The following is a 27932-nucleotide window of genomic DNA, read 5'->3' on the forward strand; positions in this document are numbered from 1 at the left end:
CATAACTAAGATTATGCATCAGTAAATTGTAGCATACAAGAGGAAGGTTTATAAAAGTTACCTTACAATTATGTTGACATTAATATATTTGAGGTATTAAACATCTTAAATGAGTTAAAGAATATAGTAACAATTTTCAGTGAAACCCCCTACAAAATGTTAGGTTTTTCTGTAACTGAGAACTCAAAGGGTGACGTAAAAATGTAAATGTCCATAATACGTTATCTGGCAAGTTTAAATATTTAGAAATAACAAATTTACTAAATTTGATGTTTTTCTTATTTATCATCCTTCAAACTCACCAGAATTATTGTATTTCACAGCTCAGCTAATATGATTGCATTTTTTTTTTATAATAAAAGACTGAAATGTCTAACCACTTAGGAACATTTATAATACCACTCTTAATTGTATGAATAGGATCATAATTATGTCACTTATAATTTTTATACATATCAGTCCTGAGAACATATTGCATGTCTTTGCAGTAGAGACTACATGATGATGAAATCAGGAAGATATTAATCAAGTCCGCCATAAGGAAATGAAAGTAGACACATTTTCATTGTGTAACAAAGTTTATTACATATGTCCAAACATATGTACAGCACATTTCTCATGAAGAGTGGTTTTGTCACAAATATAAATTATTTAGACTTTCTTGAAGAACATATGATACAGGAACTGTAGCTTGCTTAACATGGAAGAAAAGATGCGCTGGCTGTTCACTGTAACAGGTCGGCTAAGTGCCCTGGACCAAACACACATGATTTCTTTAGATTTATGTTTTCCCCTCAAATTATCAACTCTTGAAAAATCACAGAACCACATGATGATTACCAGAATACGTAGTCCCTTAACAAGTTCATTTAGAGCAAATTCCTAAAAATGAGTAATACTACATCCTGCCTATTTTAGGCCCCAGTACTGTCCACGAATATACAGTATGATAATATTCACATAAATAAGGCACAAATGGAGAAGCGTAAAAAAAAAAGAAATTTGAGGGCCAGAGCAGGTTTGGCACAGGAAAAGAGTGACCAAAGGTAATAAACATAACCAAATGTAATCAGCAACTTCCTGATAACCCTTTAACAACCTACCAGCAACAGCATTGCCCAACCATAGATAAGGAAAGAAAATGTTTTATCACGTAGTATTTTCAGACATAATTGAGTACTTACATACTGTATGTGGCTAGACGCATTAATGAAATTACACTGAAGTACCGTTCATAATCATCAGAATACTGAAAGGCAAAAATAAAGGATTGTTCTGAGTCATAGTGTTAACAGCCTTTGCAAAAGTTTTTGCAATAAATACTGCTTACAAAGCTTCATTGGGCCTACTAAGAGGGAAAGTGGTTAAAGTGAACAAAGCAAGACGATTGCAATGATTTATGTAGCTACACAATTACAGAAATGATGATTATTTGTACACATGAGCAATTTGAATTTGCTAAAAACCTTTTTGTAGAGTGTTTAGAGGAAACATACACCACCATTTTAACCCACATGGTGACTCAGTTCAGCTACATGTTCAAGATAAACATTTTGAAGGTGCAGATGATGATGATGAACACATTCTTTTGTATTGAAATTGTCTAATGACATCATTTGCAAGACTTAAAGCTAAACACAAAAAAATAATTCCCATGTCATGCTTCCTTCGGGAATAATCCCATACATTTACCATTCAGAAAGGCCAAAGCCTTCAGGCACTTTTAGGATTAAGATCAGTCATCAGTTCATGTATCCTAAATTCTCCTTAGAAAATAGTCCATGGGACTAAGCATCCATTAGCACTCCATTCAGTCTTACCATGGTTAACTGATTTGAGTCAATTCATTTAAATAAAGATGCTTGTTCTAGTTTTTCTTTTTTTCCCCATCTTGAAGATGACGAGGAAAACAAACCTCTTCCTTCAGGTCACAAATCATTCACAGCCACTGGGACAAAAGAGCAAAATAGTTTTGCTGGTAAAGAGGGTTCATGTTGATTCCCTTTCCAACTGTGAGCTTATGATTGGCGAGTCCAGACTTGTCCATCAGCAGCATATATGTGGCTTTGACCGTGGACTAAATGGCCAGATCAGTTTCTTAGCCAGCACTGTCATACTTTTATGTTTTCCTGTTGTTCCAGTTAGGATCTGCCACTGCGTTTGGCTCTGCCGGCCGCTCCGGCGGAGAGCGGGAGTCTTGGGGAGACTTCTGAGCCTGTGGGGAGCGAGGGTCCTGTGGCGGAGGAGGTTTGTCAGGGTGGAAGGGCCTGCTGTAGTGCTCTGGCCCGGCTGGACCGGCCGGCCTGTGCTCTGGCATCCTCCTGAAGTCCTGAAGAGGGCCTTCTCTTCCCTGGTGGTAGTTGGGACGGAATTCATCCGGACGTCTTCTCTTGGGGTCCGAATGCCTGAAATGTCATTTATAGCATTGCTGTGAAACCAGTTGTATGGCATTACAGTTCTGTGTTATCTAATCAAAAAACTAAAACATGTCATCAGAGTAACTCTCACCTGTCATAATATGGTCTATGACCCCTGTGGTCCCGGTCATTGCTGTACTGCTCATATGGCCTTTTTCGAGGGGAGCTGTTGTTGCGGTAACTGCCTGAGCTGCGGTACGAGTCTCCATGTGGACGTCGATCACCATAGTGATCCTTATAGCGGTCATACTGATGATGTCGGTCTCCCTGCCATGACTGGTTGCTGTTACTTGGGTAATTGTATTTACGGTCCCTTTGCCAGTCTCCTCTATCTGCAATGAAACATGTAGAATCTGGTATTTCAAAATAAATCCATTATTGCATTATTTAATAGGTAAATTCACTGTCATAGAAATAGCTCAACATTTGGGGGGAAATCTGTTTGGTGAATATGAAGATACAGCCAGGAAACGGTTAGCTTAGCTCAGCACAAAGGCGGGAAACAGGGGGAAGCCTGGCATTGTCCAATGTTAACTAAATCTGCTTGCTAGCTCACAAATGCTTACTTTGTTCAGAGTTTTCTGTGCCTTAAACTAAAATAATTCTATCCTCACGTACCATCATTGCTAAAGTGCCGCTTATTAGCTGAGTTGTACGACTCTCTGTGGTGTCCGTGAGGGCCTGGCTGAGTCGAGTGAGAGCCAGGTTTGGAGGACGACGTACCCGTGGAGTCTCGACTGGAACCACAGGACTCTGGTCTGAAGTTTTTCACCCTCCCTCCAGAATCATCCTTCTTCTTTTGCTCCTTCTGGAAACATCCCAGGATATTTTCAATGTGGGTTTATGTACAAAACAATCACGTTCACTTCCTAACACCTGATAAACCAGTGTTGACAACTACAGATAGGAACCACTTGCCTCTTCCTCGTGTGATCGCTTCTTCTGTGCCATTTTGTAAAGCTTGTGAAGCTTCCTTGCACCAAACTCTGTAAACTTGGACACAAAAATCCAGAGGTTTCTGCCAAAAACGGAAAAAATACCCATTAGCAGAGTTAAACAACTGAGCATCAGGATTCATTTCACAAAAGGTAATAATTAAATCATCTTACCTCCGCCATATTTTGACATGTTCAGGGTCACTGTAGGCTTTAAGGCACTCTGAGATTCGGTCTCCAATCTTTAGTAGGCATGTGCGAGTGTGCTGGAGCTGCTCCTGATCCGACAGACCCTCATCTGGTTTATCCAGCTGCTTCAGGGCCTTTTTCACTGGCCTCATGCGCTCCTTACACTAGACACGAGTACAAAGTGCTGATATTATTGTAGTGCACTGTTCACAAATTACTTCTCAAATTCCACTGGCTTAATCTTTGCATGGGTACTAAAGAAGAAACTCACAATACTGAAAGTCTCCTGGTCGAGTTCATCATCCTCCTTTCCTTCAATGGGAACGGGGTCAGACCCAGCCGTAATGTGAACTGGACCTTGAGTCTTCTTCCCTTTGGCTCCTTTAGCCTGAAATACAGAAACACGGGACATAAGACAATTACCCCGCATCATCTAATCATACCTTGAATAAATTATTCACAGGATGGGGACAGACTGGCAAAAGGCTGTGACCTTCTAGCTACAGTCTTTCAGCTGCATGTTGCATATTAATGCTACAATGACATTGTGTTTTCCATCAACATTACGTCCATATACATTTAAAACTGTTTGAACAAAGCACATATGATGAGCTCATAAATACTTTGCTGAAATACCTTTTCTTTTCTGGGCTTGGGACCCTTTTTTTCTTTGTCTCCGTCCTTCTCCTTTTTAGGAGTTCCCTGTTTTTCTTTGTTCTCTTTGTTATCCTTTTTCTTTTGTCTTTTCTTGGCGGGAGACTTCTCTGTTCCATCATCCTGCTCAAACGCGAGACAAGACAACGCATGTTAAACAATATACCATAGGGTCATACAACATGAGAGAACAAGGATTTGGTTGGATTTAGCGAATCAAATCTACCATTGCTCTGCTTATCTAAATACATATCTGAATCACATTTCTTTGTTAAGGTGTTGCAGTAGTTCTACTTGACGGGGCCTGGTTTATAGTTTATCCACTGACTGTGGTAGCATCATTAAGGACACGATGGAGTGGCTTTTCTGGGTCACAAAATCAAATGTCTTTGTCCTTAGTGAAAATCTTTGCTTTTACTGTCAAACACTACTTGCACTTGAAAAAGGTAGGAGAAAATACAACGCATAGCAACTTATTGTAGTAAAAACACTTTAAGAGGAGCACATCAGCTACAATGAGACACTCCACGTGTACTGTAGGCAGCAGAAAACCTCGACACAGAAGCGTAACTCAGCCTGAACCCTACAGACTAGCAGGTGACACGGACCTTGACCTCGCCCTCCTCTGACGGGTTGTCGGACAGGCGGGGGGAGGAGATGTCGTTGCCCTGCTCATCCTTGAGAATCTTCTCCTTTTTCACCCGAGGCTTCCTCTTCCTCACTTTGACCTGTGGAGGAAGAGACTGGATGAGCTGTGTGGCTGGTAGGTCAAAGGCAAACTTCATGTGGTGAAAACAGTAATAATGGATGAGTAACTCAGGGATTAATAGCAGCGTACCTCCTCCCCTGTTTTAGACCCGTCTGTACTGTCCTGTTCTTTCTTCAGCAGCTTCAGAAGATACTCAGCTCTCGCCTGCAACTGCTTGGCCTGGGGCTTCTTGCTTGGATCATCTGGGAGAATCTGTGCAGAGGGAAAGTAAATGTTAGATGGACACGATTAGAAAAGGTGCCGATTATGGTGTACGAGCTAAAGAAGAAATTCGCAACTATTTGACCAGGTCTTGACTTATAAAAACATATTTTTCAAAGCTTTTACAATATCTGAACGGGACAGTTGTGGTCCAAATGCACACAATAAATGTATTAATTTAAGCAGAGTGTGTGCTTATGTTCTTATATTTAGATTTCCATTCATCTCCAACTTAATGATAAAGGTAGAAATTAGACATTTGCCTTATCAGCGAGTTTAAGGTCAGGGTCCGTCTTGATCAGATCCCAGTTGCCAAAGCCGTGCTCATAGGTACCAAGCAAGAGCTGAATGTCATCCTGCAGATCCCAGTCTACATCAAAGTGGGCTACTTTGACCCTGCATGTCAGACTGAACCTATGGGACACAGAGACTTGTCAAATTTAATCTGCAACACAAATGCACTTATCTTAACATTGTAACGTAACAGTGGTATCTTACTTATTTCTCTCAGCAGGATTGGAGGGCACAACTTTGTGCAGGGGCTCAAACTCTTCCTCATGCTGGATGATGGACTTGGCGTTGACCTGCACTCCTGAGATCTTGATGTTAATTCCTCGGCGTTTCCCAGGACCTTTGGCTGGAATAATAACAACATGTATCTTTTTTAGGCCTGAAAAAATGATTTCAAATAACTCTAAACAAGTAAACGCTCGTTGGTGTTTTAAGCCCCCAATGGCGACTTCAAGGCAGCGCTGCGACTGTTGACTTCAAGTCACCTAACCCTAACCATTGCCTAATCCTAGTGCCTTCCAGGCAGCGCTGTCTGGAAGGAGACGTTGGGGGCTTAAAACACTGATAAACAAAGTAAACCCAACATACCCTCAACTGGGTTCTCCTTAAGGTGTTCCTCGTGCTCCTGCACTGCAGTCACACAACTAGTATGGATCAGTTCACCAAGTCTCTTCAAGTCTGCTATGGATTTGTCAACCAGCTCAGAATCTCGGGCAATAGCCTCCAACCTGGACACAGAAATGAGCACCTGACTGTTTAAGTATGACCAATTAAGTTGTCTGACAAACCATGCAATCAAATGATGTAGCCATACATTATTAATAGAATTTTACAATGCTTACCTTTCGAGTGGAGATCCAAATTTCTTGTATGCCTTAATGAACCTGTTAATGATATATGATCATTAATACATTTTAATTGTGTTCATGAAAGGAACCACTGTTAATACAAAAAGAAATAGAAACAGAAAAAAAGCTAAAATATTTTACCTGCGGATCTCCGCATCAGTGAAGCCCTCCACATTGTTTTTGCGAGCTCTGGGTCTGCCTCTCTTCTTCGGCCTCTTGTCGTCATCGCTATCATCAGTCTCACTTTCAGAGCCTGAGGAGCGGTGCTTCAGCTTGGAGCCCACGTCGCTGTCACTATCGTTGGCCTGAGCCTGAAAGACAGAGGAACCAGAGTGACACCTTATGACCCGATTCAAATAAGCTGCTGGAAGATAGTTAGCTTTTTAACACTTTGTCTTTCTCAAATAAATCTGTTAGAAAATCCCCTCTTACCCTCTTGTTAGAGCTCCTGCTTCTGGGCAGCATGAAGATGTCTTCCATCTCCCGCTGCTTCTCCTCCTCCTCTATTTTGCGTCGCTGCTCTTCAGGGATGATATCATCCCATTCCCGTATGGACTTATCCGCAAACTCGGGCGTGCTCTCTTCCATGCTGGAGAAATTGGCCACCTGCAGCGACATGAGGAGAAAGAAGGAAACTATTTAGAAGTTGAAAGAGAGGGATGCTTGACATTGACATGATTTCAGATCAGGGTCTTTAAAAACTTTACAATAATAGTAACCGGTACCTTAAACTGAGATAGAAGTTCATCCGTAGCACTTGAGCCCTGGTCACTTTCTCTTGTTTCAGCCAGCCTCAAGATCTCATCAATATCCATCTCCTACAGAAAGAAATACATTCTGGTTTGATTTTACAAATATGTAAAACAAGTATTTTGAATGCACAAAAGATAATTAGTCGTAATACAGCACCTGTGGTTCAGACTCCTCTCCTTCTGCCTCTTTGAAAAGCTCCTCTGCGCCAAACTTGAGGATAGCAGTCAGTTCTTCTTTATTGAACGGGTTTGAACTGTAGCAAAAAAAGCAGCAAAGTTAAAACACACAGAGAGCTTCAGTATCTTAAAATTAAACAAGATGATTTCTGACATCTTACTTTGTGTTTCCCGAGTTGCTGTCCAGTACAGTTCGACCAGTGGTGTCCATTCTCTGAATGACAAGATGGTCCAAAACCATCTTCTTCTTTGCCCTCTCAATGATGTCCTCCTCAACTGTCCCTTTGGTGACCAGTCGATAAATATTCACCTATGAAAGGAAAGCATAGATGTAATTTTCTTACTACACAATAATCTTTTCAATTCTGGAGCAGATGTACAATGAAAGCCATCAATTTGAGCCATGGATTACCTGTTTCTTCTGGCCGATCCTGTGAGCCCTGGCTTGTGCTTGCAGGTCATTTTGAGGGTTCCAGTCAGAGTCAAAGATGACTACGGTGTCTGCTGAGGCCAAGTTTATCCCTAAACCTCCAGCTCTGGTGGACAACAGGAAGCAGAAGTCCTGGAAAACAGATGACACTGTTAATACAGATCTCATTGATTAATACACCTCAACACACACCATCAAATGTAATCCGACCTCTGACTTTCTTTCAAGTATTAATGTATATTTGATTCTTTTTACACCATTTATCAAATGTATCCTTAATGCGCTACTGCACTCAAATAAAGTAGTCCAAAAACAAGAAGTGCAATGTCGTTTATTTATAATTAGATAATTAGGGCTGTCGTGTTTACTACATTACTGCGGTGACGCAGTCACATCAGGCCCACCGCAGAGTCAAGCTTGTCCCCACAAGCGGCTTATTGTCAATAAACAGTGTTCAGTTGCCGGTCTGTCTCGGTTTCAATAACGAATGGGTGCTTGCCGAATCAAATGACATGCCTGGCGAATGCATGTGAGCGGAGTGGAGGGTCCCAAATTTCCACTACTCGCCAAGGAGCTTTACATTCCCCCCGCTACGTTGTATTTATCAGATGAAGGGGGCCGGCCTCCCTCACTTAATGCCAACAGTGCCCGGAGCCCCTCGTTCAAAAGTTAGCCGGACGGCGGCAGTGCCCCGGTAACTGGCGGCATGGAGGGCATCTTCATCTGTATGTACAACGTGAGTCTGGGCCGGGCATGCTTAGAACTCACAGTGTGAGCAATACCGGAGCGGGATAGAGTGGGAGATAAGGCGACGCTTCAACTTTTTAAAACATCTGCTCTGTTCTCCATCTGATATCTTCCCGCTCGCGCTCCACTCACATGCTCTGATGCAGACCAATATTCCGGCAAATGCAGCATCTTTATGACAACACTGGAATAAAGAAACATTTGGACTATATATATATATATATATATATATATAATATAAAGAATAGACTACTACAGGAATAAATGCATTCAAAAAGTTTATTTAGGAACTATTTTATAACAGCTATGATTAACATTATTTTTTAATGGTGGTAACTGCAACAGTTTGATGATTTCACAAATTTGTGTGGTACAAAAGAAAATCCATCCTGTGACAGCCTTAGTCATGATTCCAATAAAATAGGACTGCTTTTTGTGATATGCTAATATTACAACTCAGTGAGCAACATTAAATTATTAGTACACATACCTCTGAGCCTTCTGCATTAAAGTGGTCAAGTGCTTGCTTTCGGATTTCTCCCTTTATGGAACCGTCCAGCCGCTGAAGAGGAGAGAGGCAAACACAGAGAAATTACCCTTTGAAGATTTCCCGGGCAGCTATATGCTATAACCTTGGCATCACTTTGCTTGACATGCCATTGTACCCAGTATATATGCTCAGACTAATACAACAGTCTACAACCGAGACCAAGTCAGCAAAAACAACCTGAGTCGAGTGACTTGCAGCAGTTTGTGTGGTCTTCGGCAGAAAATAACTTGATATAAATAACCACATGATCTCTCAGCCTGGCGGAGTATGTGCGCAACAACACTGACATCTGATCCTCATCCGAGTCGCACCTACCCAACACAACCACCCCAAAAGCCTGTCGGTGTAGACACAGTTAAGTGTCTACACTTAACTGTGTCTGAATAAAGGTATTCACAGCACATTGCCCAATTTTTATGTTCCAAACAAACACTTTCTTTTAGCAGAAAACAAAGCAGATGTATAGTATGGAAATGTAGCCCTGTGCTAATCTTACCTGGAATGTGTAGCGCTTCTTGGCGAGGTATTCAGCCAGAATGTCCAACATCCTGACCATCTGGGAGAAGATCAGGACTCGGTTACCTCTTTCTCGGAGTCTGGTCAGCAGCTTGTCCAGCAGCACCAGCTTCCCACTGCCCCTCACTAGACTCTGAAATGGTTAAAAATTAGGCTGTCAGGAAAAATTAAGTAGCCATGAGCCTTCTTTTGGTCTGTTGTGTTTTCATCTTTCCTATGTCACAACTAGTTTGCAGAGCAGATATATCCTAAAGGTGTTGGTGGGAGCTAAAGGGAGCTCCTAAGGAGACATACCTGCAGGTGTTCCTGTTGTGTTTCAGTTTCTGGATCCTCAGGCTGTTTAATGAGGAAACTGTGGTTGCAGCACTTTTTAAGCTCCATAACTATGTTCAGGAAGCCAGAGGAGCTGCCTCGGGTGCCTTTGAAAAGAGCTCTGTAATTCCTTGTTAAAATCCACCTGGAAATATTGAGGAACAAATTCAGTTAATGGGGAGGAAAAATGCAGCTACTGTACAAGAGGTTTGCGAAGACGGAGGTCGTAAAAAAAAATCATCATACTTGTAGAATTGTTTCTGCTGTGCCGTCATGTCTACCCGGAGGATCTGTTCCACCTTGGCAGGGAGAGATTTTTCCACATCTTTCTTGACACGTCGCAGAAGGAAGGGCTCGAGGACTTTGTGAAGACTATGATAACCGTTATCCGTTCCTTTCCCGTGTTCATCCTCAAAATCCTCCCAGGAAGCAAACCTGTTGTGCACGACAGAGATAACAAACGTCACCCATCCCTGGCTGGAAGTCAAACTGATGGCGTTTTTCCTGCTTTACTTCTAAACCAGGACGTACTTGTCAGGCATGAGGAAGTGCAACAGTGACCAGAGCTCTTTGAGGGAGTTCTGCAGCGGAGTGCCAGTAATGAGGAGCCTGTGGTTGGACCTGAACTCCATTAATGTTTTGTACAGCAGGGAGTCATCATTCTTCAGCCTGTGAGCTTCATCCACACCCAGAAATGCCCAGTTGATGTTCCCAAGCACCCCCTGGAGACAAATTTGAAGTCCTTGTAAACCACAGTGATCGGCTCTCTTTATGAATAGACATACTGCATAATAAAAAATTAAAAAAAATGTAAACACAATCCTAAAGAAATACTGATCACTGCACCTACCTTGTCTTTAAGTAGAATTTCATAAGTGGTTAACAGTGCATTGAAACGTATTCTTTTCGTTTGATGGTTCACCCACTCGTAGTCACGGATCTACATAAAACAGCAGGAGCAACAACGTAAGTTTATGTAACCAACTCTGGAGAGACCAGCAGACAGTAAGAGAAAACCCCTGCAGGATTCAAAGTACCGATTTCCTGCTCATGACGTCCCCGAGGTAGACCACCACGTTCATGTCCGGGGCCCAGGTTTCAAACTCCCTCTGCCAGGAGGTGAGAGTAGACAGAGGCACCACCACTATAAAGGGCCCATACAGCTGATGTTGGTGAAACATGTACGACAGGAAGGAGATGGTCTGGATGGTCTTTCCAAGCCCCATCTCATCAGCCAGGATAACACTATTACACCTGAGCACGAAGAATAAGAGAAAGGCATGGTTTTATTTAAAAAATAAATAAATAAAAAAAAAAAGCCCACTTATTTTTCAAATTAGGGAATCAAAACTAACACAAATTATTATATCTATTTACACAGTACCTGCACCAGGAGTGAGCCAACCAGTTCAACCCATCCAGCTGATAATCTCTCAGCTGAAGGATATCATCTCCAATATATGACGGCTGTTTCTTCAGCGGAACAAACCTTGGTCTTTGCTTTAACACCTGAAACAGTAGTTAGAAACAAATGTCTTTAATTAGGGTGAGACAAATATAATATCAAAAGGGAAGAGATTAACAAAATAAAAACTAAACCATTTTGGGTCATTTGACTCTTACCTTGCAGTCTTTAGAGGGGACGGTTTTACTGGAGTTTCGGTTTATGAAGCTGTCGATGCAGTGCTGAAACTTCTTTCCAATCAAAGCTCCATCTTCCCAGCTGCACTCTGAATAGGGCAATCCCATCCACTTGCATAGATACTCCGGCTCATTGGAGGAGGGCATCTTGTGACTATGAGCTGTTTAAAGAGCAGTCAAATGATTAGAAAAAGACAATTGTGTCAATGAGTAAAAGCACTTGATAGTTGACAGAAATGTATAGCACAGGAGACCTTTAAAAAAGGCAGCTCACAGAATGTAACCGTGATGGTGAAAAACTAGAAAAGGGACTTACAGGGGAATTCAGCAGTTCCTGGTGTCTTCCCTGTTTTTGTTGCTGTTAATAGAATTATTTTTAGTACAACAAAAAAGACAATCTGCAGCACTACCAGACAAAAGCAAACATCTGATAATTAATTCTTACCGATAATCCGCTCAATAATCTGAAACTGCTTGTTTAAGTCAGATATGAGCTCCTGTTGGCAGTTATGAAATTCTACATCCTCAGGGGACGCCCTCTTCAACCTATGAACAGGGATAGAATAAACTGTCAAATTCTTGAAAAATGAGCAAAAAAAAGAAAAAAAGCTAATGTAAAGACAAAGATTTTCACCATGAACTGAGCTCATCGTGCTTCTTTTTGTAGTTGTCGAGTTTCTTTAGTCCCTTGACCTTTTGCTGAATCAGAGAGTCCATGCTCTCCCATGTGTTGTGGATGTAGGACCAGCCCTTCCACTTGATCAAATAGTGAGTCTCCCCTTCATCATTCTCGGGGTCAAAGCCTTCATTCGGGTCCCCATTTTCCTGCACAGCATACCCAGTGGTGGAAGCCCCAGTGGCTAGAAGAGCAAAAAAAACAAAAACTTACATTTTGCAACATGTATACAGTATTTTAATGAGCAATGTGGTTTTAAAAATAGTAAGAGACAAGTGAAAATGCTTCACCTCCTTTTTTGCCTGTCCTGGTGTCCATAACCTTCTCAATGGTCTCACTGTCATCATCCTGCTGCTCCTCGCCTGCGTCCCCCGTCATTTCAATAAGGTCATCAGAGTCTGTTTCAAAGTCATGTTGGTCCTCTTTATAACTGTAACACAACAGAACAGGGGATAAGGGTGAAGTTGAGCCTGGATTCCTGAAAACTAGTCTCGCTTTGCCAGACTTTGCTCCACAGCGCTGCGGAGGGTCTGGCTAGTCCACACAGCATTCCGGGATGGAAGAAAAACGTGCTCTGGTTTATTGGCATTTCTTTAACCCAATCACAATCGTCGCTAAGCACAGAGCCACGGCACCGCCGCAAAATAGTCTCAGGAAGGAACTTGTTTTGGTGGAACGTGTACGTTCAAAAGTTGTTTTAGTCGTGCAACAGAAAACTCAGATTGGACAGATAGTCTAGCTAGCTGTCTCGAATTACCCTATTGATATGATGAACCATAGTCTTCATAAATCGACCAGAGTTTGAAATTCCAACACAAAGAAAGCGAAAGGAAACGGACATCCGGCCGAAAAGAGTGACATCCGGCAGAACTTCCGCTGGCAACGGAGCAATCCAGGAAGTGGAACGTCGTGGATGTAGAAAACTAAACTAAATGTCCCTGTCTAACAGCTCAATGCATCAGGACACTTGCACTAACAATATCTTAAAATCTCTGAGAAGATAAAACACTTTGGGTTCAGAAATGCACCTTTTGACTTTTGTTGCACCCCTTTTTCGAGTCTGTCTCTTTGGAGTGTCTTCGTCGTCGTCGTCGTCGTCATCGTCGTCGTCGTCATCGTCGTCATCTTCTTCAGCAGATGAGTCCTGATTCCTAGACTTCCTGCCTTTTTGAGACAGCTGTTTTTTGGCTGTTGATGATTTGGTCTGAGGTCTGTAAAACACAGTTAAGAGAGATTAGGCACCAACATCCTGGATCATCGTCACAGTGATTTTGGTCTCTTTTTGGCCAACTGAAACTGCAGCCACATTTATTTACAATTTGAAAAATATTTGTCTCATGTTTTGATTACATTTTAGATGTATTTTAGACAACATGTCAGAACATCAGGCTGAGGCATTCAGGTGTATACTTCACAAAGTAAAGGGCAAAGGGGGGGGGGGGGAGAGAGAGAGAGAGACTGCTCACACATTATGGAATGATTTGGAGATGACGGGTGGGTAACTGTCTGATGGCCAGGCTTTGCTACACTCTTACCTTCTAGCAGGAAGTCGTCTGGATCTAACTTTTTTCTCTTCCTGCTCACTGTCTGTACTGTTGGAAGCCTCCTCCTCCTCCTCCTCCTCTTCATCATTTGAGTCATCATCTTTCCAGATATTTCTTACAACAAAGAAATGCCACAAGTTCACCCTCAAGGCCAATCACTGCTATAACCAAATTTTAATTTCATAAAATACTGGCCTTAGGGTGTTCACCAAAACACAATTTGATCAGGGACTAGCTGCTGATCTGACCAATCAAATTCGATGTAAATGTAGAACATCACCTGGCTGACTGAAACTAACTGAGCCCATTTGGAACAAACAGATACCCATTTACAAACAAGCTTAAAATGATTAGGATCACAATACCAACACAGACTGACAACAAAAACGGATATGGATTGTGCAAAACTACTGTATGGATTGAGTGTTGAATAAGAAAAAGCTTGCTAACAAAAGAGTTCAGTATGAGTGTCTCAACATGGCAGAATTAAAAGAATATGGTGCTGTCCTATCAAATAAATGAAATAATAAAATATTAAAACAAATCCCCAAAGATGATCACACTTACTCTTTCTTCTTAGCTCGGGATGATTTTCTTTTGGGACTTTCACTCTCAGAGTCACTGCTACCCTGTAAATACCGTCAGCACAGCAGATGCACATTTCCATAAGAGCTTCAGTAACAGCACTTCTGTAAAACGTCCACTAGGTGGCACGAATGGCTTGTTGATGCCAATAGAAATATTTGTGCAGAGGCAGGTCATGATGCTTATTAGTATAATTTATCTTCTATCGTTTCATTGTCTGTCTTCAAGCTTTTGTTCACATCTGCTTACCCCCGCTCCAATGTTTAAACGAGCCGGCTCCTGTCTACTGCGATTTGACCTCCTGACCCCATACACATCTGGATGTTCGTCCCACATCTGTAAACAGAGACCGACTGCTATCAGAGAGCCGCTGACTTTCTCTATCACAATACAAATATATGTCCCAATTCCATTCTGCATTCTATTTTGTAAGTATATGCTATCAGGCTGCAAATAATATTGTTTTCATTATCTTATTCATTATATGCAACGTGTGTGCTGATGAAGGTCAATCAAAACTGCATGCGTTTTGATTAAAATGTATTTTTTTCCCCCCCTGTAGCTATTACCACCACCTGCTACCTAATAGCCGAGTGGTACTTCATCTCCCTTTGTGCAGTGCATTATGGGACAATAGTGTGCATCAACAGCACATTTAAAAGTCAAGCATTTTTTTGTAGTATGCATACTTACTATTTTGAGTATACTTTTTGTCACCTTTTTATTGTGAACAATACATACTCAAAACCTGCTTAGGATGTAGTATGGAACTGGGACACTAGTGTACCATAGATACAAAGACAATATGGCTAAAGTAAAACTTAGCCTGCAACTACTGTCCTGCATGTCAAACCTTCATAACCACATTGAGAGCCCGATTACACAAACAAAGTTAACTTAGTCTCCACTATTAGAGGACAGGAACCTTAATCTGCTTCTAAAACAGTAAGTTGCCACAGAAGACTTAGGACCTCTCTAGAGTTCAGTGACGTTTACCTTCTTCACATCAGCCAGACGCTCCTTCTTTTTAACTGGTTTGTCTTTCACTTCGGCTGTGGTTTGCTGTGATTTGGACCCTGCAGAGCCACTCTCCGACTCTGAGTGACTCTCTGACTCTGAGGAGCTGTTTGACTCAGAATTGTGGGATCTCCTCTGCTCACTGCCATGCTCGCTCTCTGACTGACTCCCCGACTCTGACGCAGATCTGTTGGATTCCTCTGAGGCTGAATTGCTACAGGAACAAGAACATGTTCATTCTTTCGATTCGTCAGTGCAAATGTTGAGCTCTGTTTTACATAATTCTGTACACCCAACAACACAACATGACAAAATGTGAGTAGAGTTGTGGAAACTTAAAAATGTCTTGAAATTAAAACTCAAAGTGCACACACTCTCACTACGACATGGAGAAACTACAAGAGCTTGATGGCATGAGTAAATTGGGACTGTCAGCCGAGAGGAAACAGAAACCTAATTACATCATGCAGCATGTTCCTAGGTCAGTCTTATAATAACTCATAACTCATTCCCTCTTAGGCACACAAATCCTCTTAGTCATTTCGACAATTGTAAGACGTGCTTTCATCACTAAAACTTGTTACGAATCTTTCCTCTCTGCTAACCTGCAATTACTTGTGACATATATGCATAGCAGTAAAATAATCAAGTGGGGAAAAAAAAAAAAAAGTATGAACACAGTGAACACTAACTAGCCCAATTCATATTCTCAATAAATTTGATTTAACCATTTAGCTTATGACTCCTTAAATTGAAACAATGTCTACCTGTGACCTCACATCACAGGTTATGGCTTTAGTTGGCAATGAGTTGTGAGCAATTTAGCAAAATTGTGATTTTTGTTCTTCCCAGATAGTTTCATTTGAAGGATTTTAAAGGCCTGAAGAGATGAAGTTGTTCAGTTTCAAAAGAAAAATGACAAATTGTATGTAAAAGAAGTTTCTTTAAAAAATAAAATCTTAACAAATGACTCAGATTTATCTTGGGTCACCTTTAGAGGTAGAATCCCCCTAGTTGATAACCACTTTCACATGTAATTTATTCAGGAAAAGAAAAACTGCAAACTAGGAGCATTAAATGGTTTTGGGACCTTTGAAAACAAGATATGCTACATATCACAGGGGTATATCCTAATGCAACTAAGTTACATTCTGATACAAAAGTATCTTTTTTTGTTGTTGCACTATTTCAATAGACCTTAGCTGATATTTGGAGATGACAATACATTAATATGATGGTGACCGCTCCTGTCTGGGTTTCCCTACATGCAGTACCGCGTCTGGGCACGTGGGGGCGCTGCACTCACTGAGAATAAATCTGTAAGAAGCATTGCCCTACATGGATCGCTTTGGACAGACATGCGTTTGTGTCTTAAATGCTTAAAAATTAGTATACAGGCTTAAATCGTTATTTCATGTATTGGGTGGGTGTTTTGAAAAAAACAAAAGGATTTATATTTGCCCTAGACCACATCTGTATTCTGACATTTACAAAACTATGGGAATAACACTGAAGAGGAACATGAAGTAAATTGTTGGAACTAAATGATTACAATCTAACTAGTGTTAATGTAAATAGGATTACATTTCACAGCCTGCAACATGAGTAGGTCGGGCAGCCTCAATGACCGAACTCGGAAGTGCATGGCTCCTTCCGCTTTAAGTAAGGTCAAAAGTGGGCGGGACATGGACATAATCTCGAATTATTATTGGCTGGCATGTTGCTAGGTGGAGGTCTAGCCTATAACAGAGCAGTGTGCAGGCTTTCCAATTTATGAACTCTTCCTGTTCCTCCTCCATGTAGTTCTGAGCTCAGTTTTAATAGATAAGTGAGCAAGCTGGGCACACAAAGCAAGGGCCATTTTGTGACTCAGGAAAGCATTTATATAGTACTTGAGTAAGATATAATTTTACATTAAGTCACCAGATTTTCTGCTGCTCTTTCTGCTGCTGTGCATGCCCACAGTGCTCAACTATCGGTATGAAAAAGTTAGCCTGTCATCAGTAGCAGAAGACATATTTCACACACAGCTGAAAATACTAAAATGGCTGCCACAAGATCACACAGAGAAACTACAATTGTGATGTAATCTGCTGCAGTGTACAGTCAGTAAAAGGCTGTGAGGGTGATTACCTGCATTTAGTATCCAAACTTCTGTGTCTTTATCTAAAAACACAACAGTCTATTGTGATCAGGCTGCATTATTTTTTGTAAAACATGGCAGCAATTCTAACACTAAAAACTTACGTTGGGCCATAGCATTTATGAACTAAATACAAACATCTTTTAAAAAATATGGCTAGTTACTTGTGCTGTTTCTGAATTCCTGCATTGTTCTGACACCATGCAAATGCACCTGATATTAGTTTTAAAAAACATCTTTATTGATGAAAATAAAGTAGTGTTTCCACTTGTTTTTATATTTGAAGATTCAGATACCTGAGGATGATAGATACACACTTGCAAGTATTTACCATCTTTCTAAAAAAAAGAACAGCAGACAATATGGTAAAAGAAATATAATGTTGAAGTGTCAACCCTTCTGGCTGTATGCCTTTAAATATAATCTACCTGACAAGTAATACAGATAAAGCCAGATTTAAAAAAAACATTCACAAGCATCAAACATGTTCAAGACAGATGCTTCAAGTAACACCATCAATATCCATTAGGTTAATAATACAAAAGTGCCTTCTAAACTTATGATACTTAAAAATGACAGTGGATGTGTAGGAAAGAGGCCATCAATGGATAAAATATCTTGCTTGACAAGTGAAAGCAATCATTCAATAATTCTAATAATAAACAATCATTGTGTGTAAAGAAAAACGTGCAAAATTGAAACTGGCCCATTGCAAAAAAAGCCCACAAAACAAAAGTAAAAACGACATTCACCTGAAAACAAAGAGTTGGAGGTTAAAAGGTTATGTTATGTAAGCATGTGAACACCGACATAGCGTCATAAAACACGAAGTAGTAGTAGTTTTGAGTTTAGCTATTCATCTAAAGCAAACAAAATGATTTATAAGGCATTCAAATATCTGGGATGAAGGACTTGAATAAGCAAACTTTGATTTCCTAAAACTTAATAACTTGGTCAAAACTTTAAATACAGCTCCAGATAAAAGCCTACAGACTGATATAAACATTTATATTGAAGCCACATGCAACCTGATTTAAAGGTCAAAGAACTAATGACAAAGTATGTTATAAGAAATCTAGAAGACTGGATATAGTAATGACCCCAAGCAACATCAAAGCAATACAATGTTTCTGAAATAATAAAAACAAGCAACAACGTTGATAAAATGGTGCAATGCAGTACCAACTAACGTTAGTTAGACAAGGTCATTACATTATAGCGATACAACATGAAACATTTGTGACAAATTAGCAACATAATACAGGACAAATGAGTTTTGTTGTGGTCTTAACACATACATCTTGAGGGCAATGATGTCTGAACACAGGCCTGAAACCTCAGTTTTGAGTGAAAGAAATGGTTGGAAAATCAGGGTGTGGCTATTAAACAATAGCAAGGTCATTCATGACAGTGGTGCACTTCTTCAAAACCACGTCGCAAATGTATACACAGGTGATCAACCATGCTTGACAAGGTAAACAATAACACCAGATATGAAAAAGGTACAGAAGTATAAGGATCATACCTTGATGCGTTGCTTTGAGTCGATCCTTCATCCTCTTGTTTTTTAGTTTTATTCTTCATCATGATAGTATCCTGAAAATCTGTAATATGATGGTCTTTTGTCCTGGTATTTACTGTCAAAAAGTTAGAGGAAGCATGAACTATCATACAAGTCCCACAAGATTGCCTTTGCTCAGGTGGCAGTTAAAATCCAGGAGGTGCGACACGAGTTAAGAAAAAAGGCATTAAATCGAAGGATGAGTATCATTATTTACGTCGCTGATTTAAAATATAGCTAAGAAAAATGACAGGTGCTGCTACAATACGTTAAATATCCAACGTACGTCGTTTAATATAGTCCACGGATCAAGCCGCATGCAATTAATTCCAACTGCGTCATCGCATGAAGGGTTAGAAAAATAAGATTTAAGGATGAGAAAATGAGTAAATTATGCACTACACAATGTAAACAGACCAATTCAATGTGAAGAAATGTGGTAACCTATAAAAGAACTATTAGATTCACGTTCGATCTATCACAGGCTTCTATCCGACTCGAATAAAAAATAAACTGTAAAAATAATAGCGTGACAATAAATTACAAAAAAGAGCCTCGTTTCGAAAACATTTTAGGCCTTTAAAGTCTTCATCTGCTGTCAGACTCTGAGCGACAGAGGCGAGCAGCACACTAAAAATGGAGGCGCGCCATGGCTGCCAGAGACCAGTATGGAAAACAACGACAAGCACTCCCTCAGCACAGACGGCTCGTACAACTCGAAAAATCAGCCCAAAAACCTCGCAAAACGCCTAAATTCTTATCAAAACATCTATCGTACGATCACAGCACTTCAATTTTAATCAAAATCAAGCGGTCGCGGTCGAAAAACGGGCAAAAGAAACGGTCTGACGAAAGCCCATGGCACCCTTCCCAAGGCTCAGCCGCCATCTAGAGCTCCTTCCTAGCTCTGAAAGCTTTGCCTTTGATTGACGTTATTTCCATTTACCCCACACTCAGGTGATGTTTAAGTCCCACCCCTTTTATTATGTTTAAAATGTTCTTTTATATAAACTTACATTTATTTGCAGCCCCAGACTTGAAGTTGAGACCTTTACTCCCCACTTCAAAAAAGGTAAGAATACCGAGAGGCTTTATAAAAAATATATTTGTTCTGATGCACCAATTGCATCACTTCCTGTTCAGACAGGAAGAAGGACAACCAGGAGCCATTTTAGAAAGTCTTTGGAAACCATTTTTGTCAAGACCAAAATCTTAACTACTTGCAATGTACCTTAGAAAAATTTGTGTATTCAACAGTTTTAATTTATTAATGTATTACCCCTTTTCCTTTATCTCACCAATCCAGTGATGATATTCTTTGTAGAACACCCGAAAAAGAGAGCATTACATCAGGAGATTCATCAAACTAGTACGAAGTTTACCGTAAACTATGCTAGCTTATAAATTATGTGGTCAAACCTTGACGTGTAGCGACACAAAGTCAGTGCTAACCAAATTAATTTGTTGTACGGATTAGCTGAAATATTTAAAACCAACAGCCGAGCTAATGGACTTCAACATTATCAAAATAATACGCCAAGTATCCTCTTGTAATTTTCTGGTAATTAGCTAAAGAAACAAAGCCAGGAAAAATACGAGATACACTTTATTAAAAAAAAAAAAAAACAACATTCGAATATCAAATGTACAAAGGCTGATTTTTGTTTCCAAAAACAGTGTACTTTTTCAAGTCCGCTGTACAGCCAGCAACAGTGTTCCAGCGTCCACTTTGTCGTAAAAAACAAAAATCCATCGTCAAAGTACAGTCAGAAAAAAAAGTTTCATCTTGTCAAAATGTGGCTAACTGCCAAACCACTTTGCCATCTTCACGTTAAACAACGCTGTCTCCACTTCAGCAATATCCAGTTGAATGGCGTCTTGATAGGATAAAAAAAGAAGGAAAAGTTGTAAGCCCATAGTGTAACTGAAATGAGTAATGATTCACTGTCCAGCAGTTAAGGAAGGCATGCTAAACGAGACTAAAATTAAGATAGTTTAGTAACATACATGGATGGCTAGCTTTCAGTTGCGTTAGCTAGCATTGCGGAAGTGCGTGTTATTCTAAAATATAAGTACACAGTTGTTACTTCTATTTTTTAAACAAAATTGCTATTCTCATATTGTAATTAAAAGTCATATCGAAAGAATGCTAACTACAGATTGGGGGGGGAGGGGGTGTTCATAATTCATCGACATCACTGTTCAAGGATCAAAGCTGTTGAAATACTACAGCCAAATTCCAATAAGACAATTCCATACAACATTTTTTGCATCACATAAAAAGATTTGGGCAGAATCTCACACATAAGAATTCTTGGTACTAAGTTATACAGTATGAAGTGCAACAAGCTCTACTGATGATGTAAGACCTATTAAATTGTTCTTAGGCTCTGAATTGATATGTTGTTTGGTACATTTGAAGTAATCGGCATAATGAAGTCTGAGTTTTTACAATAATTTGCAAATACATTTATCAACTGACCACCAGGGTATGATGATTCTAGAGTTAGCCTGTTTCACAACATGTTTTGTGTGATCTTAGCAGTGATGTTCAAACAAATTACGATCAACAAAACACTGGCATGTGAGCAAACAATGCGGTATGCAAATTAAGATCCATTGCCTAAATTGACAAAATGTTTACCCAAGTCATCAAAGCCAATACACGATCAACCAACAGATGGAGAACATAAGAGCATCCAATAACTATTAAAGCAACCCTTTCAACAATCGCAATTTTCACATATCTAAAAAGAATGTCCCTAGTAGCTGAGTCAGAAATGTTGAAATATGACAGTAAAAAAAGTTGCGACATTGTATCGGCCATGTTTTATCATGTTTTCAACTTTAGGCGATACACCAATACAGATTTAAGCAAAAGCTGAGAATATACAAACTCTTGGAGAAACGGGTTAGCATCGCAGCCAATGTCCACATAAAGCCACAGTAAAAATAGCTTATCTATTAATCAATAAGAGTAGCCACCTCATGAAAATTGTTACACATGTATTACGATAAAGTTACATTTACAAACACATCCCTTGTTTATGCACTCTACCTGCTAACACCTAGGTCTTGTGCTAGCCTTTAGAACTAAAAGTGAATGGCAGCAATACACTCCAGATAAATGTAGGGAATGCTTTTAAATAGGAGTGCGTTATCCTCAACCTATCTTAATAGGATATAGGTAACCTAATCCCTAGAAAGTCACATTTTCTATCCATTATATTAATAAGCTCAGTAAGCCTTGTGGATAAATACTCATGTCAAACATGGAAAACTTACAGAGCTGTCTTCTTTTTCTTCAAAATTCGAAAATCGTCACACCGGTCTCATTCCTCCACTGTAGAAAAGATGACAAACAATGAATGATACATTATATTCGTATCCCCTATCAGCATCACATTCACACAGATATAGTAAATAAGTGGACCTGGCATTTGGATCTTCTGATTTTAAACATTAATTGCAATTGACTAAAGATTGCATATGCATTTTCCAGCATACAATCATTTGACTTTGAAGAAAATTCACAATTCTCTCCAACCTTAACTGTAATAACTAGTATTGAGTAATAGCTGATGTTCTATACGAAAAATGTTTGTGCTGGGATTTAATTTCCAGGCAAGCTACTGTTTTATAACAGAAAAAGCTATGCCTGTAGTACATAGTCAGTAAAGCACCCTGCATTGTCAACTAAGGCATGTGCAGACGTGAACCAAATGTCACTGAGTCTGTTGACAGTTCTTGTCCTGTCTCAAATTAAGCAATTCATATTGCTAACTGTATGGCTTTGATTTGATGTTCTTTAGGGGGGGGATTTCTAGCTTTAAGCTTTTTGTCATAAGGACTCCTGACAGTTTATACAGCTAAAAAATACAAATAAGAACATTTGTGTGGACAGCCAAAAAAAATTGCTTTTCTAGGCTCAGAGCGGCTTGCTGTCATTATTTAGCTAAGCAATGTCCATGGAAAATATTTAATAAATTACGATTATTGTTTCAGAGATTCCTTATCAATGCATCCCTGATCACAAGAAAGTGTTGTTTTATGTTGCAAGTTAAGACTTTTTTCGGTTTTAAAATGTGCCTTTTCCTAATATTCAGATACAAAAGTTTCTGCAATGCCATTCTTTTGGCAAAAAATATCATCACAGCTGCTAATGGCAGCATTAGGCTGAAATTTTGGGGTTGTCAAAGATTTTTTTTTTCTCCAGGTGTCACAGACCAAAAGTACTGGCATGAGGAAATGATGAACAACACAGATCAAATGTACCTTATGGCACCTAATATTAAACTTACGTTGAGCAAATAGCTATTAATGAAATTAACTGTATGATGCCCTCTACAGATCATAATTAAATTGCAATTCTAGAGTGAAACTGTATACCCAAATTAGCCAATAGTTCTTTTACAATTACCCTTGCAAAATGCCACCAGTTTGGCAACTAACACGTTATCAAAACTGTAAATGTAATCAAATTCGGGATGTTGTACAGGTTGTCAAACTACTGACAGATATGGCAGTATGAGCGATGTTAGCATTATTCTCCCAAGCTGATTTGTACTAGGAGTCTGCATGGCCAGTATCTTCGCACTACGGAAATTAAAGCGTGATCGGATCTTTTGGGATCACAAATCCACCATATTCACTTGTTGCCTTCCTGCACGATAATAGCCAAAATGGTGATCACGATTATTGTGATCACTTTTATTTATTACGATTAATTAATGTTAAGGACCCACATCTTTGACCAAATGGAATGCAATTGTATTTGTTATTTCAGTCTGTCTTATGGAGCAGGATGGATATAGTGACCCACTGTACAGCGATGCTGTTATTGAGGGCTGAGTTGATGTTGGACAAGGATCGGGATTCAGTTAGGCAACAGTAGCAAGGCTATTCTTCTTGGCCTTCATGCATTTATTGTACTGCAGTTTGTAGTGTTTTGTAGTCATTCAAGAAATTTTTTCACAGGTAGCCACTACAGGGTGCGTGCACAGCGACATTACAGCTCACCAAAAGTGATGCTAGCACATCTCTATCGCCCCCTGGCTGACAGGTAGTTTAGGAAGTACTTTGTTTTTATATTTAGCGGCGTTTTCTATTAACGAAGCACACATTTTAGACGTCAATATCGAAGTCAATCCTATTCATTTAATGACGGGTAATGTTGATTAATGACGATTAATATTAGAGCCACAAGTGTTTTAAAATGTCTGTTTTAAATATGATCGAGTGCAATGTGATGATTGTCGGTTGTCAAGTTTTTTTATTACATGGGACATGTTTAGACAAAAATTAATAACGATTTTAAATGCTTCAAGGGGTTAGTGAGCTAGTCGGAAGACAGTCATGAACATATTACAAACCCGAATGTTATTTTTAAATATTAATATATAAAAAATATTTCTTTTATAATAACGTTTATTAAAATCCAATACATAAAGGAATAATTCTTTAAATATTTATTTGTTAACTCTAAAAACTATTTCAACACTTTGAATATTCATAAAAGCTTGCGAAAGAGGCTAACATCGAACTTCTGGGCACATCCTATGATTTTAATTACATTTTAGCAGTATGCTTAACTGTCAAACTCTATTTTAATATGTCAAAACCATTTAGAGTTAAAGTACTCTTCAATGTATGAGCTGAATTTACATAGTTATTTAAAAAAACAAACATGAAATGTCTCTCCTAGAGTCAGGTGTTTGATCATGTTCGCATTTTTAATTGATATGTACATCCTTGCCACATTATACACTAGGGGGCAGAACTGTCCTACCTTCAAACACGACTGTCATTAGGCCACTTTCAGTCAAAATTAACCGCTATAATGCATGGAAACTACATTAGACATAACTTCAAGCGGTATTTCCTAATAATGACATACACACAGAAGTGAAAGAATACACTGTTCACTCTGCCGTTTATTTGGTCAGTAAAAAAAAAAAAAACTGTTCAATGCAGAAATACTATGCAAGGAATTTTCTGCACACATGTAATCTACTTTAAAAAGTGATACTTACAAATCTCTGATGCAGTGCAATCTCCGAAACCTTCAATTTGCGACTCCATGGTGGCTAAAGGTCAACCCTTTAAAATAGAAAAATAAAGGTTCAGAAAGAAAATGTGACAACAGCACACCCTACTGGCTACATGTATGTAGCAGTAAAGACAATGAAGCTAGTTCATCTGCAAACACTTAAAGCCTTGACTGGTTAAAACATACCATTTAGCTTGGGTCAGATGATCTTGTTTCTTCTTTGACGCAATTTGTAAAACATCAAGGGAATTCCTGCAAAATACAAAACAAGAATATGATCATTTTTGTGGTCACAATTAACAAAATTGCAATTTACGTTGGCATACAAACTGGAAATGAATAGGCTTTTTGTTTTAAGATTATTTGAGAATGTTTCACAGCTCATTAACATTAAGAAAATCGTCAATAAGTGGTAGCGTATTTAGTCGGGAAAATGTTTCATCTTTGTGTCTTGGTGGCTCAACATGAAACTAAATGAGTCTTCAACAGTAACATCCTATTCAGAATAGCTTTGGGAAGACAATTTTTTATGTGCAGGGTGGTACTAATTTTTTGGATTTAACAATATAGCTTAAGATATAACTATTATAAAATATTGTAATCTGTTTTATTATGTGTAGTACTTGCCTTCATGTGTGGATACATCCACAACCTTGTCCATAATAATGTGATATTAAGATGAATTTATTTCTTTAATTTTAATACAGTATTTGGAGTTTTCTCAAAATTCAATTACTAATAGTGAGGCTTTCTAACAAAACATGTCTTCACAGGTCTTGCAGGTGTAATGTAAATGGAAAACTAAATTAATGTACATATTTAAGTTAATTCTCCATTCAGTGGCTGAAAGGGTTAAAAGCCAACACCCTATTTTGTATTTCGAAGTCAAAGCTTTTATTACCTATTTTTTGGCAAAGAAAATAAAGTATAGTTTATGTGTAGTGTCTACAATGAAAGAATTGCAGTCAATATTCATATTTTGAGCATCTAGACAATTGTTACAATTTATTTAAACTATTTTTAATTAATTAGTATTAAGCATCTAACACTTAAATATTGTTAGTAACTACATCTGTACACTATGTGCTAAGATAATGTGAAAAATTATCGATTTTTAAATATTCTTTTGATTTACAATTCGATGAAAAACCTCAAAAAACTAATATACTGAAAAGAAACAAAAAATGCTCCAGCTTGTTGTGTTGATGCCAATCATTCTCAATACAACATTTAAAAGACGAAATATCTGCTTATACTTGATGTTTTTGTCGAGTAAATTCATACAAGGGCATTTGCCCTTTCAAGGACAAAGCACATTTTAAATGCGTAGGATGAAATAACTCCAAACAAGTCGAGGACAAATGTGCTTGTCTAAATATTAACTTAGTTAACACGAAGCAGAGCTACCAAACATGCAAATTCCATCAACTAAAACCCAATTAAAAGGCATTTTACACTTTCTACATCGTTTTCAATATTCTTCGCTGACACCACATCATAGCCATTTTTACAACACTGCGTCTTACTGTCGTTGTATCCACCATATTGCCATACACCCGATTCGTATTTTTCAGCTACAAATATAAGATTACTCGTAGGTTCTTACCCATTTCCCAGCCCGTGTCTATCCGCCGTCATCTACCCCTTTCTGTGTCGTATTTTTGGGCGATTTTCGTCGTTTTGGTGGGTCTTTCGGCCGCATCGTTCCGCCCTTCCTCTTCTCCGTTGTCGACGCCTTGCTTCTCTGTTGTGTGTGTTCCCTCTGCCTCCGCCTGAGCTGATATCCTTCAGCGGCTCTGCCCACTTTCCTCTCAACGTAAGCCAAACTCCACTTCCTCTCCGCTCCAGCCCCATCTAGCTAGCTCTAACCCGCCGAAACTCTTCCTGCCTTAGCACAAACCTATAGCAATACATTTGAAACGTTTTCTTAAACACCAAAGGTGGCGTAACAAAACTATTTGAACGTTGTTTTTAGTTATGAAGGAATGGCTACACTTTGTATTAAATTGGACGTTAATTTACGTCAACATTTATTGTAAACAACTATTTTGTGTGACCTACTGTTATGATTAAAGAAAAACATCTAATTTTTTTTTAACAGTGATACATTTATGTCATACTAAATGATAGTACTGTAAATATGAAAATATGTGAACATGTTTGCTAAGGGGTAGAAAAACACATTTTGCTCTTGGCACTTGTTCAGTGTGCCTGTTTTCAGACTTTCCTCTCATCAGCAATATAGGAACAATTACCTCAAAACACATATATTTGATATGTAGTAACCTGTTTTATACAGTCTATGGTAGTAACCTCTGTCTTGCTTCAGAAACACAAGCCTTCTTTAAACCTTGGAGAAAATAGTATGTTTTATGCTATTGAGCTGTCAATAAATGATCAATAACATGCTTAAGCCTACAACATAGTTCAGACATCAGGCTCAGTTCCTGATAGTGATAGTCTGATTATCACCATTTCACAGTAATGAGGGTGTGATTGAGGCCATGCACTACTCCATTTTTGGAGTAAGATATGCCATGCACAGGATGGATTTTTTTGTTTTTAATCTTTGTATATTCCAACAATTATTCTGAAAGTCAGACTGGAAAGCTGCTTTATCAAGGCTTCTCTGAATAAGGATACTAATGACTGAACATGAATGCCTGCCCTGCCTGTAACAAAATCAATTAGATTGAACATATTTATTTTAACTGTAAAAAGTTTGAACAAAGTTTAATGGGGACAACCAAATTTAGCAAACTTTGGCTGTTCAGTCAGTGCAGCCTTTCTTGGACAGTCTATGGAGTCTGTGGTATGCACTCCACCCCCATCACTGACCAATGAGATGTTTGACACTACAGCGCATGCTCTCTGCAGTGGAAGATTTCTTTAAAAAGATCCTCAGCCTAGCAACAGTAGTGCCCTGCA

General features: G+C 39.1%; 1 protein-coding gene across 1 annotated transcript; it reads right to left on the reverse strand.

Annotated features, from left to right (window-relative positions):
* Positions 1 to 559: 559 nt before the first annotated feature.
* On the reverse strand, positions 560 to 26790 carry chd2 (chromodomain helicase DNA binding protein 2). The gene is made up of 42 exons (XM_078256928.1): positions 26611 to 26790; positions 25191 to 25256; positions 24988 to 25054; positions 22241 to 22298; positions 18920 to 20832; positions 15231 to 15465; positions 14484 to 14570; positions 14217 to 14278; positions 13641 to 13763; positions 13134 to 13316; positions 12396 to 12535; positions 12064 to 12289; positions 11875 to 11975; positions 11746 to 11787; positions 11412 to 11590; positions 11173 to 11297; positions 10826 to 11042; positions 10639 to 10728; positions 10320 to 10510; positions 10035 to 10223; positions 9771 to 9933; positions 9457 to 9609; positions 8901 to 8972; positions 7646 to 7795; positions 7395 to 7543; positions 7214 to 7310; positions 7030 to 7122; positions 6737 to 6910; positions 6446 to 6615; positions 6299 to 6340; positions 6045 to 6184; positions 5664 to 5802; positions 5429 to 5579; positions 5034 to 5156; positions 4804 to 4923; positions 4178 to 4318; positions 3813 to 3929; positions 3527 to 3705; positions 3336 to 3435; positions 3036 to 3225; positions 2509 to 2749; positions 560 to 2405 (listed from the first exon to the last, which is right to left on the reverse strand). Exons 5-42 carry the CDS (start codon positions 19063 to 19065, stop codon positions 2120 to 2122), a joined length of 5526 nt encoding a protein of 1841 aa, XP_078113054.1. The 5' UTR covers positions 19066 to 20832; positions 22241 to 22298; positions 24988 to 25054; positions 25191 to 25256; positions 26611 to 26790; the 3' UTR covers positions 560 to 2119.
* Between the last annotated feature and the right edge of the window lie 1142 nt (positions 26791 to 27932).

Source organism: Sander vitreus, chromosome 8 (assembly GCF_031162955.1).
Source record: "Sander vitreus isolate 19-12246 chromosome 8, sanVit1, whole genome shotgun sequence".
Taxonomy (NCBI): domain Eukaryota; kingdom Metazoa; phylum Chordata; class Actinopteri; order Perciformes; family Percidae; genus Sander; species Sander vitreus.